Source organism: Staurois parvus, unplaced genomic scaffold (genome assembly GCF_062004578.1).
Source record: "Staurois parvus isolate SC_StPar_1 unplaced genomic scaffold, SC_StPar_1.0 ptg001396l, whole genome shotgun sequence".
NCBI lineage: Eukaryota > Metazoa > Chordata > Amphibia > Anura > Ranidae > Staurois > Staurois parvus.
The window spans coordinates 1,230,614-1,252,142 of record NW_028319192.1 but is presented as its reverse complement, the minus strand read 5'-3'; the positions used below and the strand labels follow the sequence as shown (position 1 = coordinate 1,252,142).

General features: G+C 46.6%; 1 protein-coding gene across 1 annotated transcript in view; it reads left to right on the top strand.

The window, feature by feature from the left end:
* Nucleotides 1-21,529, top strand: part of LOC149436240 (uncharacterized) — a 117,728-nt gene that overhangs the window by 48,171 nt on the left and 48,028 nt on the right. Inside the window, 1 exon segment of the mRNA XM_089661842.1 lies at nt 5,352-5,381. Coding sequence (XP_089517968.1) covers nt 5,352-5,381 — 30 coding nt within the window.

Below are 21,529 nucleotides of genomic sequence, written 5' to 3'. Positions count from 1 at the left end.
GAAGGAGAACAAGACCATGACCACCAGGACCATCGCCTGACTGAAGCCATGCTCACATTTCTTTCTAATGCTGCTTCTATGGTCTACTCAGATACAGATTTGGCAGATGTACATTCGTGTCTTCAAGGAGCTGATCAAACATGATCTGTGCTTGACTATCTTTTTTGGGGACCAGAGGTGACATTAGGGGTTAGATAGACCTCTTGTGTTTCTTTAAAGAGGATCTGTGACCAGCAATATGTTATCACATGCGAGGCTATTAACCCCCTATATGGCAATAATAAAGTTCAGAGAAAGAAAAGTGTAAAGTAACACACTGTAAATGAAAAAACACACAAAACACATTTTAAAGCCCCCAGTTCCCGTATACATGAGCAATTGCAAGGGTTGGGTGCGGTTATGTAGGAAAACATCAATCACACTACACATTGTACATATCTCTGCACACACCAGAGAGAGAGGAATAACTCTAGGGCCATCATTCATGGTTCACTATATAAACTGATGACTGTAAAGGCTTTTAAAGCGTCACCTATGGACAATATCTGGTACTGAAGTTTGTCACCATTTCACACATACGCACAATTTTGGCATGTTTGGTATCTATATACTTGATGCCAACTCAATATTTTACATTTCACCAAACAAATTGGGTCATATATTGTGTTTTTTGTGTATTAAAATTATCTTTAGTGGGATTTTTTTACAGAAAATATGCATTTGACAAATAGCTGTGCTAATATCCTGTGACATAGAAAATGGGAACCACCACCATTATATTCTCCAGGGTCTCTGCTTCAGAAAACAAAACGTTTGTGGGTTTCAAGTAATCTTCTGTTCTAAAATGTGAATGTAATCATGTGCATAAAAAAGCAAAATCAACTCAGCAAAACACACAACAGCAACAATGTATAAAATTATCATCAAATCTATAGTAGGAACTAATGGCCTAAGAAGCAAAGCCGCCATTTTACTCAACCAAGTTCCAACTAAACCCATCCAAGAAAATGGATCCCACTTCCCCCCACCCAGGTGACTGTTGGAACTCCTTTACCTTGTGTAGATATCTCCTTCTGAGATCCTCATGATCTAATATAAATGTACAACACTCTCTGACACCAGTTTTTAGACTCCGCCTTGATCTTCTGAGAGATAGTCAGCCACCATGCAGTTCTGTGACACCACCTTAGGTGATGGAGCCACTTCTGGTGTCAGCTCTGCTATACCATCAATGGTGTCATTGGTTATCTGATCCATGACTCCAGTACACCGGTTCATCTTACTTATCTTAGATTACTTAGATTCCCCATCCCGTCTATGAAGGGCTCACTGCATAAAACATCTCCACTCCAGAGAAAATGTTTCCTCTCACTGGAAGGCCAGGGGAGTATTGGGAGAAATTAAGGCTTTCCCTTACAGATATGGGGGAGGGGCAACATCACCTAAAGTACAGCTATGGGTGGAATTGAAGGGAAGGCATTTTAGGGTGCTCCTTCCACACAAGAAGCAATGCATCTATAAGGACTAGGAATCCATTGGACCAATGGGGATTAAACATTCTGCAATACATTGAGACACCATGAAATGTTACTGGCCTGTGAATGGCTCTCCTATTGTTAGTGAAGTGAGACTCCCCTTGTCGGTGTCATTAATGGAAAGAAACCATGTGAAATGTTTTCCCCAAATCCAAAAGGTGACCCCCCCATGGGTAGGTAGCCATCCTACTATTCCTGATATGAGTTTGTAGTCCCTGCTACTACAGGAAACATGCGGGCGATCATTTACACCTTTTACAGCAGGACAGTAAATATCAGAACACAATTCAAACATCAGACCAACAGCAGGAAGTCTGCTAACTGAATGTGTAATGCAATCTGTCATTAGCATTCCCAGAGTTCCCTCTGCAACATAGTTGTATCAGCTGTTGGTCCTGTCTGTAGATCTGTTATTTTCCCACCTTCTGTAACAGGGTGACAACCCTGATCATTCTGCAGGAACATTACACAGCAGCGTTGTCACCCTGTACAGGGAAGTCTTAGATAGATTATAAGTAAGACACACAACAAGTAAAGCCCAACTTCAGCTAACGCTTCTACAGCAGTTACAGCAACAGGTTCTCTATAAGGTCCAACCCCCCATATGAATGACAACTGACAGTTGTGAGCACCCCCAGCAGTGTTATCCCTCCACTCACTGAACAGAGACTTCTTTCTAGCTGGTGTCACAGACACAGACCTGCCTGAAAGGTTGTCACCCATGAGAGGATATCCTACAACCTCACAATCGCCCCCTTTCCTCTCTCTGATCACAATCTCATCACCTTCACAGTCTCCTCATCTTCAAACACTTATCCCTCCAATCAGCAATCACCTGCAGAAACCTTCACAACTTGAACCCTTCTCCTTTCCACTCTGCAACTGACCAACTCTATGACAGAATCTCTCCCCTGTCCTGCCCTGACCTGGCCACTGCTGTCTACAACAGTTCACTTTCATCCGCATTAGACTCACTTGCTCCTCTAACATGAAGCATCAGGCCCCGCCCATTACAACCTTGGCAGACTGACAACACCAGAGATCTTATAGACATAGTCGTGTGCTGGAGCGAATGTGGCGTAAAACCAAATCTCACCAAGCATTCACCCGATATAAATCTGCTTTCTTCACATACAATTCCTCCCTCCATGCGGCCAGACAAGCCTACTTTGTCATTCTCATCAATACCTTGTCATCCAGTCCTCGTCGTCTCTTCTCTACTTCTAACTCTCAACTTTCTCCACCCCCACCCAGTACCTCACTCACTGCTCACGAGATTGCAAATCATTTTAAAAACAAGATTGATGCAATTCGTAGGGACATCTCCACTGCACAGACATCCATCCCACTTAGCATACCTTATACTAAACCTCCCTCAACACTTTCCTCTTTTGACCTTCCTACTACCAAAGAGGTCACTAAGGTTTCCTCAGAAGCCCATCTCACTACCTGCCCCCTGGATCCTGCCCCCTCACAACTACTACGGTCATCCTCTTCTTCCATCCTATCCTCCCTCACTCACATCTTCAATCTCTCCCTCTCTACTGGTGCCTTCCACTCCTCTCTAAAGCATGCACACATCACTCCCATACTTAACAAGCCCTCCCTGGACCCCACCAACCTGAACAACTTAACACCCATCTCCCTGCTGCCATTTACCTCTAACCTATTACAACTCTTAGTCTACAATCGCCTGAGCTCCCACCTCACCGACAACAACCTTCTTGCCCCTTTACAGTCTGGCTTTCGCTCACTCCACTCCACTGAAACTGCCCTACTAAAACTTACTAATGATCTACTAACTGCTAAAACCAATGGCCACTACTCCGTACTCATCCCAACCAATGGCCACTACTCCGTACTCATCCCAACCAATGGCCACTACTCCGTACTCATCCCAACCAATGGTCACTGCTCCGTACTCATCCCAACCAATGGCCACTGCTCCGTACTCATCCCAAACAATGGCCACTGCTCCGTACTCATCCCAAACAATGGCCACTGCTCCGTACTCATCCCAAACAATGGCCACTGATTCGTACTCATCCCAACCAATGGTCACTGCTCCGTACTCATCCCAACCAATGGCCACTACTCCGTACTCATCCCAACCAATGGCCACTACTCCGTACTCATCCCAACCAATGGCCACTACACTGTACTCATCCCAACCAATGGCCACTGCTCTGTATTCATCCCAACCAATGGCCACTACTCCGTACTCATCCCAACCAATGGCCACTACTCCGTACTCATCCCAACCAATGGCCACTACACAGTACTCATCCCAACCAATGGCCACTACTCCGAACTCATCCCAACCAATGGCCACTACTCAGTACTCTTACTACTTGACCTCTCTGCAGCTTTTGATAGAGTTGACCATCCCCTCCTCCTCAAAAAACTCAACTCTTTTGGCCTCCAAGACTCTGCTCTCTCCTGGTTCTCCTCCTACCTATCGCAGCGCTCCATCAGCGTTACCTATAACTCTGCCTCCTCCTCTTCACTCCCTTTTTCTGTAGGGGTTCTTCAAGGTTCTGTCCTTGGTCCCCTACTCTTCTCCATCTACACCTCCTCCCTTTGTCACTTGATAAACTCCCATGGCTTTACGTACCACCTCTATGCTAATGACACACAAATCTATCTTTCTACCGCTCACCTCACCCCTTCAGTCTCCTCCTCACCTCACTCCTTTAGTCTTCTCTCGCATTACTAACCTACTAAGCGACATATCGGCATGGATGTCACTCCACTTCCTCAAACTCAATCTTTTTAAAACTGAGCTCTTAGTATTCCCTCCAGCCAGTTCCCCCTCCCCCGACTTCTCCATCAAGATCAATAACAAAATCATCAGTCCCTCCCCTCATGCCAGGGTACTAGGTGTAATCCTAAACTCCCATCTGTCTTTTCAGTCCCAAATCCACTGTCCAAATCTTGTAGACTTCACCTCCGCAACAGTTCCAAGATACGCCCGTTCTTAACCTCGGAAACCACTAAGCAACTTATTCACTCCCTTGTTATATCTTGCCTTAACTATTGTAACTCCCTCCTCATTGGCCGACCACATTGCAGGCTATCCCCTCTTCAGTCTATCATGAATGCTGCTGCCAGACTCATCCACCTTACTAACCATTCTGTATCAGCCACCCCTATCTGCCAATCCCTCCACTGGCCTCCATTCAGTGTCCTCCACCCCCTTCTGCCAATCCCTCCACTGGCTTCCCATTGCCCAACAGATAAAATTCAAAACATTAACAATAACATGTAATTTGGGGCAGAGTTATAAATGACTTTATATCACCAATATTGTCTCCAAATATCACCCAAACCGTACTCTCCGCTCCTCACATGACCACCTGCTCTCTAGCTCCCTTGTCTCCTCCTCCCATGCTCATCTCCAGAGCTTCCCCCCATCCTCTGGAACACTCTACCCCAATTTATCAGACTATCGCCTACTCTGCTGACTTTTAGGTGATCTCTGAAAACCGATCTCTTCAGGGAAGCCTATCCTGCCCTCAGCTAATAATGGAATCTTCTACTCTTCCAACCAATCCATCCCCCAGTTACTACCTTTTGTACCACTAGCCCCTCCCTCCTAGATTGTAAGCTCCTCCTATCCTTCTTGTATTTAACTGTATTGTTGCTGTATTGTCTCCCGTTATATTGTAAAGCGCTGAGCAAACTGTCAGCGCTATATAAATCCTGTATAATAATAATAATAATGAGAGGAGATGAAATGTGGAAAGAAGGCATTGATAATGGGAGAGGAGATGGAACATGTAATGGGAGGAATGGACAAGGTGGGCTTAGCTGGAGACCTCAAGCCTGGCTGATCATGTATCAATAGTCAGAAGAACCTGGAATGGACTCTCCCACTGAGGCTTCAGAGACTTGGTAAGATGACAATAGACCCCATCCTAGTCTCTGGTACTGAGGCAGTGCTGGTCATGTATTACTTCAGGATCCAGAAATGAAGAAAATGTTTGGAAACACAACTCAGTTGGTGAATTATGAAAATGCATTGCATGTTCATTCAAAGCTCCATAAAAAAGATAAAGATGAGAATCATGAGGGAAGCTGATCAGTTATTGATGCTTATCTTAAAGAAATTGTCAAAAGATAAAATATTCAAATCCCTTCTAGTTGTGTATTGATGGACATAAGCACTAAACTCAGTTCATCCAATCATTACATTCCAGTTTGCTCAGATTTTAGTTTGTTTCTTTTAAGGTAACATTTTATCTTCTCCCTTCTTCTCTAGCTTGTGGGATGACATTGGGGATGTGAAACTAACTTGTGACACCTGAAACTTATTTAATATCTCTTTTCTTCCAGAATTTAATCTATGCTGAAATTTGCGAATCCTCCGGTGATAGATTAGACCAGCATTAGCTGTAAAGTTTTGTCACATTGAGAGCATTAAAATTAATTCTCTCCAGTGTGAATCCTCTGGTGTCTGATAAGATGTGACTTCTGTGTAAAAGCATTGTGACATTCAGAACACTGATATGGCTTTTCTCCAGTGTGAATCCTCTGGTGTCTGATAAGATTTGACTTCACTGTAAAAGCTTTATCACATTCAGAACACTGATATGACTTCTCTCCAGTGTGAATCATCTGGTGTCTGATAAGATCTGACTTCTGTGTAAAAGCTTTATCACATTCAGAACACTGATATGACTTCTCTCCAGTGTGAATCCTCTGGTGTGTGATAAGATGTGACTTCACTGTAAAAGCTTTATGACATTCAGAACACTGATATGGCTTCTCTCCAGTGTGAATCCTCTGGTGTCTGATAAGATATGACGTCTGTGTAAAAGCTTTATCACATTCAGAACACTGATATGACTTCTCTCCAGTGTGAATCCTCTGGTGTATGATAAGATATGACTTCTGAGTAAAAGCTTTATCACATTCAGAACACTGATATGACTTCTCTCCAGTGTGAATCCTCTGGTGTTTGAGAAGATTTGACTTCACTGTAAAAGCTTTATCACATTCAGAACACTGATATGGCTTCTCTCCAGTGTGAACAATCTGGTGTTTGAGAAGATTTGACTTCTGTGTAAAAGCTTTATCACATTCAGAACACTGATATATCTCTCCAGTGTGAATCCTCTGGTGTATGATAAGATGTGACTTCACTGTAAAAGCTTTATCACATTCAGAACACTGATATGACTTCCCTCCAGTGTGAATCCTCTGGTGTCTGATAAGACTTGACTTCTGTGTAAAAGCTTTATCACATTCCGAACACTGATATGGCTTCTCTCCAGTGTGAATCCTCTGGTGTATTATAAGCTCCCTCTTGGTTTTAAAAGTTTTGCCACATTCAGAACACTGATATGACTTCTCTCCAGTGTGAATCCTCTGGTGTGTGATAAGATGTGACTTCTGTGTAAAAGCATTGTGACATTCAGTACACTGATATGGCGTCTCTCCAGTGTGAATCCTCTGGTGTGTGATAAGATGTGACTTCACTGTAAAAGCTTTATCACATTCAGAACACTGATATGACTTCCCTCCAGTGTGAATCCTCTGGTGTCTGATAAGACTTGACTTCTGTGTAAAAGCTTTATCACATTCCGAACACTGATATGGCTTCTCTCCAGTGTGAATCCTCTGGTGTATTATAAGCTCCCTCTTGGTTTTAAAAGTTTTGCCACATTCAGAACACTGATATGACTTCTCTCCAGTGTGAATCCTCTGGTGTGTGATAAGATGTGACTTCTGTGTAAAAGCATTGTGACATTCAGTACACTGATATGGCGTCTCTCCAGTGTGAATCCTCTGGTGTGTGATAAGATGTGACTTCACTGTAAAAGCTTTGTCACATTCAGAACACTGATATGACTTCTCTCCAGTGTGAACAATCTGGTGTGTGATAAAATTTGACTTTTGTGTAAAAGCTTTATCACATTTAGAACAATGATATGACTTCCCTCCATTGTGAACCTTCTGGTGTGTGATATATTTTCTCTCCATTGTAAAATCTCCAAACAAGAAGTTTGAAATGACTCCTCTTATGTATACTTGGGTTGGACTTTATTGTAACGCCATTGTCACTTCCAGAACACTGAAATTACTTTTCTCCTGCTGGATCAATGTGGAAGAGGATCCAAACCATGACTTTTAGAACACAGATATGACTTGTATCCCGTGTGAATCCTCCAGTGAACTGCAGTAAAGACTTTCAGTCAATTAAGACAACCATATGTCTTGTTTTCCATGTGAGCTGTATTCATGAAGATCAACATAACCAAAAACTTGGTTCATCAATCCACCTGTAGAGAAAGAAAAAAGATAGAATTCTATATAAAGGGCTACATAAAGTTGCTTTCTATTTTTAATGTTCATTACTAAATATATCTTATGAATAGAAAGAATATGTACAGCATTATCTACAGTATTTTTTTAATCAAATAGATTTATTAATAAAGTTTCTAAGTGCGCACAGTATTCCCAACATTCAGCCCAGACAATGGAGTCATACATTCTCACGTATAGGCAGTTGTGGCACTGTTACAGATCATACAGAACAATAACTTGCTTTGTCTATGGTGTCACTTTTACCTTTTATAAACAAATGAACAGAGAAAAGAAGAAACAACCTAGAACAATTCAGCTGTACACGGCAAGTAACTCCCCCAGTACATACATAGATATCTGACACCGTTCAATGAGGCCCGTGTCTCCAGGATCATACCCCAAGTATGGGTCTCCAATGTAGTTGGTCTCAGAGACTCCGCTCTCTCCTGGCTCTCCTATCTATCACAGCGCTCCTTCAGTGTTACCTATAATGCTGCCACATCCCCTTCACTCCCTCTCTCTGTCGGGGTCCCTCAAGGTTCTGTCCTCGGACCCCTCCTCTTCTCCATCTACACCTCCTCCCTTGGCCAATTGATACTCCCACGGCTTCAACTACCATCTCTATGCCGATGCCACACAAATCTATCTCTCTACCCCTCACCTCACCCCCTCAGTGTCCAATCACATCACCAGCCTACTAAGTGACATATCGGACTGGATGTCACTCAACTTCCTCAAACTCAACCTTTCCAAAACTGAGCTTCTAGTATTCCCCCCAACCCGTGCCCCCCCCCCTCCCGACTTCTCCATCAAGATCAGCAACACTATTATTATTATTATACAGTATTTATATAGCGCCAACAGTTTGCTCAGCTGTACATTATAATGGGAGACAGTACACGGTGGATGAGTCTGGTTGCAGAATTCAGGATAGACTGAAGCGGGGATAGCCTGTGTTGGGGTAGGCCGGTGAGGAGGGAGTTACAGTAGTCAAGTCGTGATATAATAAGAGAGTGAATGAGTTGCTTTGTAGTTTCTGGAGTTAGGAACGTGCGTATTTTGGAGATGTTAGAGAGGTGGAGTCTGTATGAATTTGTCAGCGATTGGACCTGGGGCTGGAAAGACAGATTGGAGTCTAGAATGACACCTAGTACTCTGGCTTGCGGGGTGGGACTGATGGTGATGTTGTTGGTCCTGATGAAGAGGTCAGGGGGGCACGGGCTGGGGGGAAAACTAGGAGCTAGGTTTTGGCAAGGTTTAATTTGAGGAATTGGAGTCTGATATGTCCAGTCTGATATGTCCTTCAGAAGGCTAGTGATTCAGGCGGAGACTGGAGGGGTGAGACGGGGAGTAGAGAGATAGATTTGAGTGTCATCGTCATACAGATGGTAGTTGAAGCCGTGAGAGTGTATCAGTTGACCAAGGGAGGAGGTGTAGATGGAGAAGAGAAGGGGCCCGAGGACAGAACCTTGAGGGACCCCAACAGAGAGGGGGAGGTGGCAGCATTATAGGTAACACTGAAGGAGCGTTGTGATAGATAGGAAGAGAGCCAGCCAGGAGAGAGCGGAGTCTCTGAGGCCAAAAGAGTATAGTTTTTTGAGGAGGAGGGGGTGGTTGACCGTGTCAAAAGCTGCAGAGAGGTTGAGGAGTAGTAGCACTGAGTAGTGGCCATTGGCTTTGGCGGTTAGCAGGTCATTGGTGAGTTTGAGTAGGGCGGTTTCGGTGGAGTGTAGGGGACGGAAGACAGATTGTAGGGGATTGAGGAGGTTGTTGTCGGTGAGGTGGGAACTCAGGTGATTATAGACTAAGCGTGCAAGGAGTTGGGATGTAAATGGCAGCAGGAAGATGGGTCTTAGGTTGTTTAGGTCAGAGGGATCCAGGGAGGGTTTTTAAAGTATGGGAGTGATGTGCGCATTCTTCAGAGGGGAGGGCAATGTGCCAGTAGAGAGGGAAAGATTAAAGCTGTGGGTGAGGGAGCGTAGGATGGAGGAGGAGGGTGATCGTAGGAGTTGTGTAGGGACAGGGTCAAGGGGGCAGGTGGTAAGGTGAGCTTCAGAGAAGAGCTTAGTGATTATCAGTCCCACCCCTCATGCCAGGGTACTAGGTGTCATCCTAGACTCCAATCTGTCCTTTCAGCCCCAGGTCCAATCACTGACAAACTCATGTAGACTTCACCTCCGCAACATCTCCAAGATACGGCCGTTCCTAACCTCGTAAACCACTAAGCAACTCATTCACTCCCTTATTATATCACGCCTTGACTATTGTAACTCCCTCCTCACTGGCCGACCTCATCGCAGACTATCTCCACTCCAGTTCATCATGAATGCTGCTGCCAGACTCATTCACCTTACTAACCGTTATGTATCAGCCACCTCTCTGCCAATCCCTCTACTGGCCTCCACTCAGTATCCTCCACCCCTCTCTGCCAATCCCTCCACTGGCCTCCACTCAGTATCCTCCATCCCTCTCTGCCAATCCCTCCACTGGCTTCCAATTGCCCAGCGGATTAAATTGAAAACACTAACACTGAAGTATAAAGCCGTTCATAACACTGTCCTCAACTACATCACCGACCTTGTCTCTAAATACCACCCAAACCGTACTCTCCACTCCTCGCAAGACCTCCTACTCTCTAGCTCCCTTGTCTCCTCCTCCCATGCTCATCTCCAGGATTTCTCACGGGCTTCACCCATCCTCTGGAACTCCCTACCCCAAGCTATCAGGCTATCGTCTCCTCTGCTCACTTTTAGGCGCACTCTAAAAACTCATCTCTTCAGGGAAGCCTACCCCGACCCCAGCTAACTACTGGAATCCCCTACTCCCCCAACCACTCCATCCCCCACAGCTAATTACCTCTTGTACCACTATCCCCTCTCTCCTAGATTGTAAGCTCCAAGGAGCAGGGCCCTCTAATCCCTCTTGTACTGAACTGTATTGTTACTGTACTGTCTCCCTCCATAAAGTAAAGAGACCAAGAGGCACACCCGAGGAATATTGAACACCAACATTATAATACTGGTCATATTGTTCCACTTTTTGAATAATTTTGGACATCTCCAAAACATGTGTATCAAGTCCCCGACATCAACACTACAATTGGGGTATTAAGGGGAAATCCCTCCTGTCCTAGCTGAACAATTGAGCTGGAGTCCTGAAAGCTCTATGCAAAATAAATGACTGAGTTTCTGTGAAGAGGACAGAGAGATGAGAGGTATGGAGGTCACAATCACCTCCCACCACTCTCTCTTAGAGTCAAAAGACTGGAATAAATATATGAGAGATCATGCCTTTCCCACTGGTGCCATCTGAAGCCCATTAACAAGTGTGAGAGTGATGTGAAATCTGTATCTGATGGAAGTAGACACCGATGGATGGGATCTAATGTGTCTACTAAGTCCCACCTGGTAAGATGTTGAAGTTGGGCAGCTATAAAATAAAGTCTAACATTTGGTATTGCTAGGCCTCCTTGGTCTTCACCATACTGTAGAGTAGTGAGTTTGATTCTAGCTGACGGCTTTTTCTATATGAGTTCCCCAAACTGGGAGTCTATACTGGAGAACCACTTACGAGGTGTCCACATGGGAGAATTGTGGAGTATACAGTTGAAACTCGAAAAATTAGAATATGGTGCAAAATTTCATTCATTTCAGTGCAGCAACTGAAAAGGTGACACTAATATATGAGATAGACTCATTACATGCAAATCAAGATAGTTCAAGCCGTGATTTGTCATCATTGTGATGATTATGGCTTACAGCTCATGAAAACCCCCAATCCACAATCTCAGAAAATGAGAATATTGTGAAAAGGTGGAATATTCTCGGCTCAAAGTGTCCCACTCTAATCAGCTCATTCAGCCATAACACCTGCAGAGGGTTCCTGAGCCTTTAAATGGTCTCTTAGTCTGGTTCAGTAGAAATCACAATCATGGGAAAGACATCATCACTGACACCCTCCATAAGGAGGGAAAGCCTCAAAAGATAATTGCAGAAGAAGGTGGATGTTCCCAAAGTGCTGTATCAAAGCACATTAATAAAAAGTTATGTGGAATTGAAAAGTGTGGAAGAAAAAGGTGCACAAGCAGCAGGGATGACCACAGCCTGGAGAGGATTGGCAGGAAAAGGCCATTCAAAAGTGTTGGGGACTTTAACAAGGAGTGGACTGAGGCTAGAGTCAGTGCATCAAGAGCCACCACACACAGACTGATCCTGGACATTGTCTTGGAAATTCGCTCTAACGAATTTCTCCTTACCGTGAGTACTCGCAGTTGGATGCGCAGAAATCCCCAATAAAGCTGTGCGAATCTCGCTTACCACGACTGCAGCTAAACTACACGATTCCTGCCCTTCCAACTGATTTAACTTCTGTTGAAATGTGGGGGATGGAGCTCCCTATACCCCAGAATGATCACACAACACTCTCAGGATGCTGTTGGAATTCACATAGAGGAAGTTTTCATTCTCACCCTCTGGTTTTATTACAAATACACACACGCCCCCCACATGAATAAAGTCAATCCCCTCCCACAGAACAATGCAATGGGGAGTGCCTATACACAGGATGTACATTCCGATTGGAGCATAGCCTTTCCTATTATCTATCACTGGTCCTCCCCCATGAGCCCTCTGAGGTCAGCAGACTTCCTCCCCTTCCCCCCATGAGCCCTCTATGGAGGGCATACTTCCTGTCCTACTAGCTCCTATTGGTATGCAAATTCCTTGTACAAGCATTCCCTAGAAACATCAGTCTGTACCTGGATGGGCCCAATACGATCTTTATTAAAACACATCCATCCGGATACAGTTCAGGTCGGTAATGGGTTGTAAGATATGCATAAGCCTACACGCGGAGTTCACACTGCTTGGCGCCTTGCGTTATGAAGTCCATGTGGTACTATGCTGCTGATATGTGGATACAGGCCCGCGGCATTCGCATCGATTGCTGTGGTGGTATACACGCCGGTCTATAAGCGCAGATCTGCCATCTCATCCATTACTGAGCTGAGTACTGTAATACATACATTGTACATGCGCATGGCCCAATTGCAGCCTTCAGAGCTTTAATTATACACACCAGAGACATATGAATAACACGAATATATGACACATTTAAAGTTCAACCAACAATACAAAATTTCCATGACAACATGAACTTCAAATGTCGTATTCCTCTTGTCAAGCCACTCCTGAACAACAAACAATGACAGAAGCATCTTACCTGGGCTAAAGAAAAACAGACCTGGTCTATTGATCAGTGGTCCAAAGTCCTCTTTTCTGATGAGAGCAACTTTTGCATCTCATTTTGAAACCAAGGATACCGAGTATGGAGGAAGAATGGAGAGGCCCAAGGACCCCGAGTATGGAGGAAGAATGGAGAGGCCCAAGGACCCCGAGTATGGAGGAAGAATGGAGAGGCCCAAGGACCCCGAGTATGGACGAAGAATGGAGAGGCCCAAGGACCCCGAGTATGGACGAAGAATGGAGAGGCCCAAGGACCCCGAGTATGGAGGAAGAATGGAGAGGCCCAAGGACCCCGAGTATGGAGGAAGAATGGAGAGGCCCAAGGACCCCGAGTATGGAGGAAGAATGGAGAGGCGCACACTGCAAGATGCTTGAAGTCCAGTGTGAAGTTTCCACAGTCTGTGTTGATTTGCGGAGCCATGTCATCTGCTGGTGTTGGCCCACTGTGCTTCATTAAGTCCAGGGTCACCACAGCCATCTACCAGGAGATTTTGGAGCACTTCATGCTTCCTTCCGCAGACGAGCTTTATGGGGATGCTGACTTCATTTTCCAGCAGGACTTGGCACCGCCCACACTGCCAAAATCACCAAAACCTGGTTCAATGACCGTGAGAAAGATGAGAGACATGAGACGGAACAATGCAGAAGAGCTGAAGGCCGCTATTGAAGCATCCTGGTCTTCCATAACACCTCAGCAGTGCCACAGGCTGATAGCTTCCATGCCACGCCGCAATGAACCAGTAATTGCTGCAAAAGGGGCCCAAACCAAGTACTGAGTACATATGCAGCTTCTACTTTTCAGAGGTGCGATATTGTTCTATGTACAATCCGTGTTTTATTGATTGCATGGAATATTCTCATTTTCTGAGATTGTGGATTTGGGGTTTTCATGAGCTGTAAGCCATAATCATCACAATGATGACAAATCACGGCTGGAACTATCTTGCTTTGCATGGAATGAGTCTCATATATTAGTTTCACCTTTTAAGTTGCTGCACTGAATCAATGAATGAATGCACCAGATTCTCATTTTTCTTGTTTCACCTGTATACCCTGATCCCACAGATCACCTACCTCCCCCATATCCCAAAGATCACCTACCTTTCCCATATACACCCAGATCCCATGGATCACCTACCTCCCCTGCACTCACATATCCCACAGATCACCTTCCTGCCCATATACATGCAGATGCCACAGATCACCTACCTCCCCCATATACACAAAGATCCCACTGATCACTTACCTCCCCCATACACTCCAAGTTCCCATAGATCATCTACATCCCCCATGTGCACTCAGATCCCCTACCTCCCCCATATACAGACAGATCACACAGGTCACCTACCTCCCCATAATCACCCAGATCCCTCAGATCAGCTACCTCCCCCATATACATCCAGATCACCTACCTCCCCCATATACACCCAGATCCCACAGACCACCTACCTCCCCCATATACACCCAGATCCCACAGATCACCTACCTACCCCATATACAGACAGATCACACAGACAACCTACCTCCCCATATACACCCAGATCCCACAGATCACCTACATCCCCATATACACCCAGATCCCACAGACCACCTACCTCCCTCATATACACCCAGATCACCTACCTACCCCATATACAGACAGATCACACATATAACCTACCTCCCCATATACACCCAGATCCCACAGATCACCTACATCCCCATATATACCCAGATCCCACAGATCACCTACCTACCCCATACATACACAAATCCCATATATCACCTACCTCTCCTTATACATCCAAATCCCAGAGATCACCGACCTCCCCCATATACACCCAGATCACCTACCGCCCCCATATACACCCAGATCCCACAGATCGCCTACCTCTTCCATATACACCCAGATCCCACATATCACCTACCTCTCCCATACATACACCCAGATCATCTACCTACAACATATACCCAGATCACCTACCTACAACATATACCCAGATCCCACAGATCACCTACCTCTCCCATACATACACCCAGATCATCTACCTACAACATACACCCAGATCCCACATATCACCTACCTCTCCCATACATACACACAGATCACCTACCTACAACATACACCCAGATCACCTACCTCCCTAAAACATAACCAGATCCCACAGATAACCTACCTTCCCCATACGCACGTACCTACTCCATATAAACCCAAACCCCACAGATCATCTACCTTCCCATATACACCCTCCACCCCTCTCTGCCAATCCCTCCACTGGCCTCCATTCAGTGTCCTCCACCGCTCTCTGCCAATCCCTTCACTGACCTCCACTCAGCGCCCTCTCTGCCAATTCCTTCACTGACCTCCACTCAGTGTCCTCCGCCCCTCTGCCAATCCCTTCACTGACCTCCGCCCCTCTCTGCCAATCCCCTCCCTGACCTCAGCTCAGCATCCTCCACCCCTCTCTGCCAATCCCTCCACTGGCCTCCACCCCTCTGTGCCAATCCCTCGACTGGCTTCCAGTAACCCAACCTATAAAATTCTAAATACTAACCACAGCATACAAAGCCGTCCACAACCCCGCCCCTAGATACCACTCAAAGTAAAACCAGGAAATAGACTGCTTTATTTTAACACAGACACAAGATATAAACATTCAAGGGAACAACCCACCTCCCTGCATATGGACACAGGGCGGGGCAAACCACATCTAGAAACCAGAGACACATCAGCAGACACCCCCCACCAAGCCAATACACAAACACATACATCCCATAATAGTTTGCTCCCAAGCCAGACACACAATAGAACAATGGGATACACCACATGGCAGTAAACAATGAACAACCCCCACCCCACCTATACATGTCTACACAATATCAGGACATTCCACCCTGTACCCCTAACAGGCAAAGGATGACTTACACATAAGAGGGATATGGGGAGCTGAGACAGGGATCTCCCTACTCCTCCAACGTGAGCTGTGTTCCATGGGCCCCCACCCAAAGTCACTCCCGTCACAGGAAGCACCTACAACAACAAATGGCAGAGTTGCCAGCTGACTGATTAAGCACTGAACCACCATTTACTAATGTTGGCATGGACATATGTGGCCCCTGGACTGTTGTTACACGCAGAACTCGTGGCGGAGTTGCTAACAATAAGCGATGGGCTGTGCTGTTCACTTGCTTGAGCATTGGTGCAGTGCACATTGATGTGATAGAATCAATGGACTCTTCTTGTATCATTAATGCTTTCAGAAGATTTGTTTCTGTACGAGGACCTGTAAAGTCCCTGAGATCTGACTGTGGGACTCATTTTACAGCAGCAGAAAAGATAGAGATCTTCTTGAGTGGCAATAAGTGTAAATGGGAACTCAACCCACCTCATTCCTCACATGGGAGGCTCCTCACGCTGCTGCCAGGTCCACAGTGTCTCATGGGTCCCTGTACCGCCTCCCATTGCTGCTGTCTCCATCGCCACACTCTGCCATGTGCCACTTTCAGGTGTCCTCACACTGCTGCTGGGTTCCATTTTGTCATAGGGTGCTGGCAGATTACGGGCCTCAAATTGCTGCGGCCAGGCCCCTAATCTTCCATGGGCCCCTGTACCGCCTCCTCACGCTGCTGCCAGGTCCACAGTCTCTCATGAGTCTCTGTACGGCCTCCCATTGCTGCTGTCTCCATCGCCACACTCTGCCATGTGCCACTTTCAGGTCTCCTCACACTGCTGCTGGGTTCCATTTTGTGATAGGATGCTGGCAGATTACGGGCCTCCCATTGCTGCGGCCAGGCCCCTAATCTGCCATGGTCCCCTGTACCGCCTCCTCACGCTGCTGCCAGGTCCACAGTGTCTCATGGGTCCCTGTACCGCCTCCCATTGCTGCTGTCTCCATCGCCACACTCTGCCATGTGCCACTTTCAGGTGTCCTCACACTGCTGCTGGGTTCCATTTTGTCATAGGGTGCTGGCAGATTACGGGCCTCCCATTGCTGCGGCCAGGCCCCTAATCTGCCATGGGCCCCTGTACCGACTCCTCATGCTGTGATGTTGCAACAAGGTGGAATTCAACCCTACATATGTTAGACCGCCTTTACGAACAGCGAAAGGCCATCACCGATTTCCTGATGTTACAAGCGGATAAAGGTACTCCCTGTGTAACTTAGATGTCCGCCATTGGCAGCTCATGCGTGACACCTGCCGCTTGCTCAGGCCCTTTGAGGAGGCCACGCTATTCGTGAGTCGGCAGGGCTATGGGATGAACGACGTCATTCCTCTGTTGCACGTCCTGGAACAAATGCTGTTAACAATGGCTGGTCAGGGTGCGGTAGACGTGGCGCACAGATCTCAACACCACATGACCCCTGTGGGGGCAGGACAGGAAGAAGAGGAGGAGGTAGAGGAGGACATTGGTGCTCAGGAATTATTGAGTGAAATGGGTGGTTTTTCCACTCAGCGGACAGGAGTGGAGGAGCAGGAGCATCTGGTAGAGGAGGAGGAGGAGACAGAGGACCCAGACGCACCGTGGCAGTATGCTGTGGAGATGGAGGCAGGGAGTCCCTCGCATTCCTTGGCACAAATGGCCCATAGCATGCTCGGTTGCTTGCGTAGCGACAGCCGAATAATAACCATCAGACAGAGGGATGACTTTTGGCTGTCCACCTTGTTGGACCCTCGCTACCGTTCAAAAATGGTTGCCTTTTTCAGACTTGCTGAGAGGGAGGCCAAAATAAAGTACTATAAAAACCACCTATGTAGTCAGTTGGTCTCTGCCTTTCTGTGCCAACGTCCATCCTCAGACACTGTGGGCCCTGTGCGCTCGCGTTCCGCTGCCATGGCAGCAGGGGAGGGGTGGGTTGGTAGGAGCAGTGGCAGCTCCACCAGCAGCGGCTGCCTCAGTCTGCAGTCGATGATGAGTAGCTTTCTTCACCAGCGCAGTGAGGAAACTACTAACCAGCCGCAGCAGCAGCATCAGGTGGACCTGGAGCAGGACCTCAAACAACAGGCTTGGGCCTACTTGGACAGCACCCTGCCAACCGAGGTAGACAATCCCCTTGACTACTGGGCAATGAAACTTGACCTTTGACCCCAACTAGTTGAATTTGCCCTTGAAAGGCTGTCATGCCCGGCCAGTAGCGTGGCATCGGAGCGCGTGTTTAGTGCGGCAGGAGGTATTGTAACTCCGCGGAGGACACGACTGTCCACCCAAAGTGTGGAGAGACTCACGTTTGTGAAAATGAATCAGGCGTGGATTAGTCTGGATTTCAAACCACCAGTTCCTGACACAACTGACTAAATCCGCCATGAATCATGCCCCAAACATGTGCCACTTTCAGGTCTCCTCACACTGCTGGTGGGTTCCATTTTGTCATAGGGTGCTGGCAGATTACGGGCCTCCCATTGCTGCTGCCAGGCCCCTAATCTGCCATGGGCCCCCGTACCGCCTCCTCACGCTGCTGCCAGGTCCACAATGTGTCATGGGTCCCTGTACGGCCTCCCATTGCTGCTGTCTCCATCGCCACACTCTGCCATGTGCCACTTTCAGGTCTCCTCACACTGCTGCTGGGTTCCATTTTGTCATAGGGTGCTGGCAGATTACGGGCCTCCTATTGCTGCGGCCAGGGCCCTAATCTGCCATGGGCCCCCGTACCGCCTCCTCACGCTGCTGCCAGGTCCACAGTGTGTCATGGGTCCCTGTACGGCCTCCCATTGCTGCTGTCTCCATTGCCACACTCTGCCATGTGCCACTTTCAGGTCTCCTCACACTGCTGGTGGGTTCCATTTTGTCATAGGGTGCTGTATGGCCTCCCATTGCTGCTGCCTCCACCGCCACACTGTGGCTCCACACTCTGGTTTTGGCCCCGTGACTGCCCAAATGAGTGAAGTGTGCGGTGATTCTAAGATCGACGGCACTCATCTGCATGTCATACTGACTGACAGTATTATTTCTCTTCCCCAGCAGACTCCAAGGGCATTTAAATTAAAGGTACAGTGTTCTACACTAATATAAAGGCTCTCTGAAGCCTAGAAACACCCTTTTATAAGTTAAATTCGCAGCGAATATATTCGACTCAAATCGATTTTTTTTCACGAATTCGCCGAATCAGTCGAATCGAATTTTTGAATACTTCGCTCATCTCTAATCACAATGATTACAAATCACGTCTTGAACTATCTTGCTTTGCATGTAATGAGTCTATCTCATATATTAGTTTCACCTTTTCAGTTGCTGCACTGAAATAAATGAAATTTTTCACCATATTCTAATTTTTCGAGTTTCAACTGTATACTCCACAATTCTCCCATGTGGACACCTTGTAAGTGGTTCTCCAGTATAGACTCCCACTTTGGAGAACTCATTTAGAAGAAGCCGTCAGCTAGAATCAAACTCCCTACTCTACAGTATGGTGAAGACCAAGGAGGCCTAGCAATACCAAATGTTAGACTTTATATTATAGCTGCCCAACTTCAACATCTTACCAGGTGGGACTTAGTAGACACATTAGATCCCATCCATCGGTTTCTACTTCCATCAGATACAGATTTCACATCACTCTCACACTTGTTAATGGGCTTCAGATGGCACCAGTGGGAAAGGCATGATCTCTCATATATTTATTCCAGTCTTTTGACTCTAAGAGAGAGTGGTGGGAGGTGATTGTGACCTCCATACCTCTCATCTCTCTGTCCTCTTCACAGAAACTCAGTCATTTCTTTTGCATAGATCATTTAGGACTCCAGCTCAATTGTTCAGCTAGGACAGGAGGGATTTCCCCTTAATACCCCATTTGTAGTGTTGATGTCAGGGATTTGATACACATGTTTTGGAGATGTCCAAAATTATTCAAAAAGTGGAACAATATGACCAGTATTATAATGTTGGTGTTCAATATTCCTCGGGTGTGCCTCTTGGTCTCTTTACTTTATGGAGGAAGACAATACAGTAACAATACAGTTCAGTACAAGAGGGATTAGAGGGCCCTGCTCCTTGGCGCTTACAATCTAGGAGAGAGGGGATAGTGGTACAAGAGGTAATTAGCTGTGGGGGATGGAGTGGTTGGGGGAGTAGGGGATTCCAGTAGTTAGCTGGGGTCGGGGTAGGCTTCCCTGAAGAGATGAGTTTTTAGAGTGCGCCTAAAAGTGAGTAGAGGAGGCGATAGCCTGATAGCTTGGGGTAGGGAGTTCCAGAGGATGGGTGAAGCCTGTGAGAAATCCTGGAGATGAGCATGGGAGGAGGAGACAAGGGAGCTAGAGAGTAGGAGGTCTTGCGAGGAGTGGAGAGTACGGTTTGGGTGGTATTTAGAGACAAGGTGGGTGATGTAGTTGAGGGCAGTGTTATGAACGGCTTTATACTTCAGTGTTTGTGTTTTCAATTTTATCCGCTGGGCGATTGGAAGCCATTGGAGGGATTGGCAGAGAGGGGTGGAGGACACTGAGTGGAGGCCAGTGGAGGGATTGGCAGAGAGGTGGCTGATACAGAACGGTTAGTAAGGTGAATGAGTCTGGCAGCAACATTCATGATGAACTGGAGTGGAGATAGTCTGCGATGAGGTCGGCCAGTGAGGAGGGAGTTACAATAGTCAAGGCGTGATATAATAAGGGAGTGAATGAGTTGCTTAGTGGTTTACAAGGTTAGGAACGAGTGTATATTGGAGATGTTGCGGAGGTGAAGTCTACATGAGTTTGTCAGTGATTAGACCTGGGGCTGAAAGGACAGATTGGAGTCTAGGATGACACCTAGTACCCTGGCATGAGAGGTGTCTTGGAAATTCGCTTTAACGAATTTCTCCTTACCGTGAGTACTCGCAGTTGGATGCGCAGAAATCCCCCATAAAGCTGTGCGAATCTCGCTTACCACGACTGCAGCTAAATTACACGATTCCTGCCCATCCAAATACTTTAGGTCTGTTGATATGTGGGGGAATTGGAGCTCCGTTACCCTAGAATGATCACACGACACTCTAAGGCTAGTGTTGCAATCCACATAAGGGCCGGTTTCATACTCAGCCCCTGGTTTTATTAAAAATACACACATGCCCCCCACATGAATAAAGTCAATCCCCTCCCACCGAACAATGCAATGGGGAGTGCCTATACACAGGATGTACATTCCGATTGGAGCATAGCCTTTCCTATTATCTATCACTGGTCCTCCCCCATGAGCCTTCTGAGGTCAGCAGACTTCCTCCCCTTCCCCCCCATGAGCCATCTGAGGTCATATTTCCTGTCCTACTAGCTCCCATTGGCATGCAAATCCTTTGTACAAGTATTCCCTAAGCTAAACACCAGTCTGTACCTGGATGGGCCCGATACGATCTTTATTAAAACACATCCATCCAAGATACAGTTTCAAGTCGGTAATGGGTTTTAAGATATGCATAAGCCTACACGTGGAGTTCACACCGCTTGGCGCCTTGCGTTATGAAGCCCATGTGGTACTATGCTGCTGATATGTGGATACAG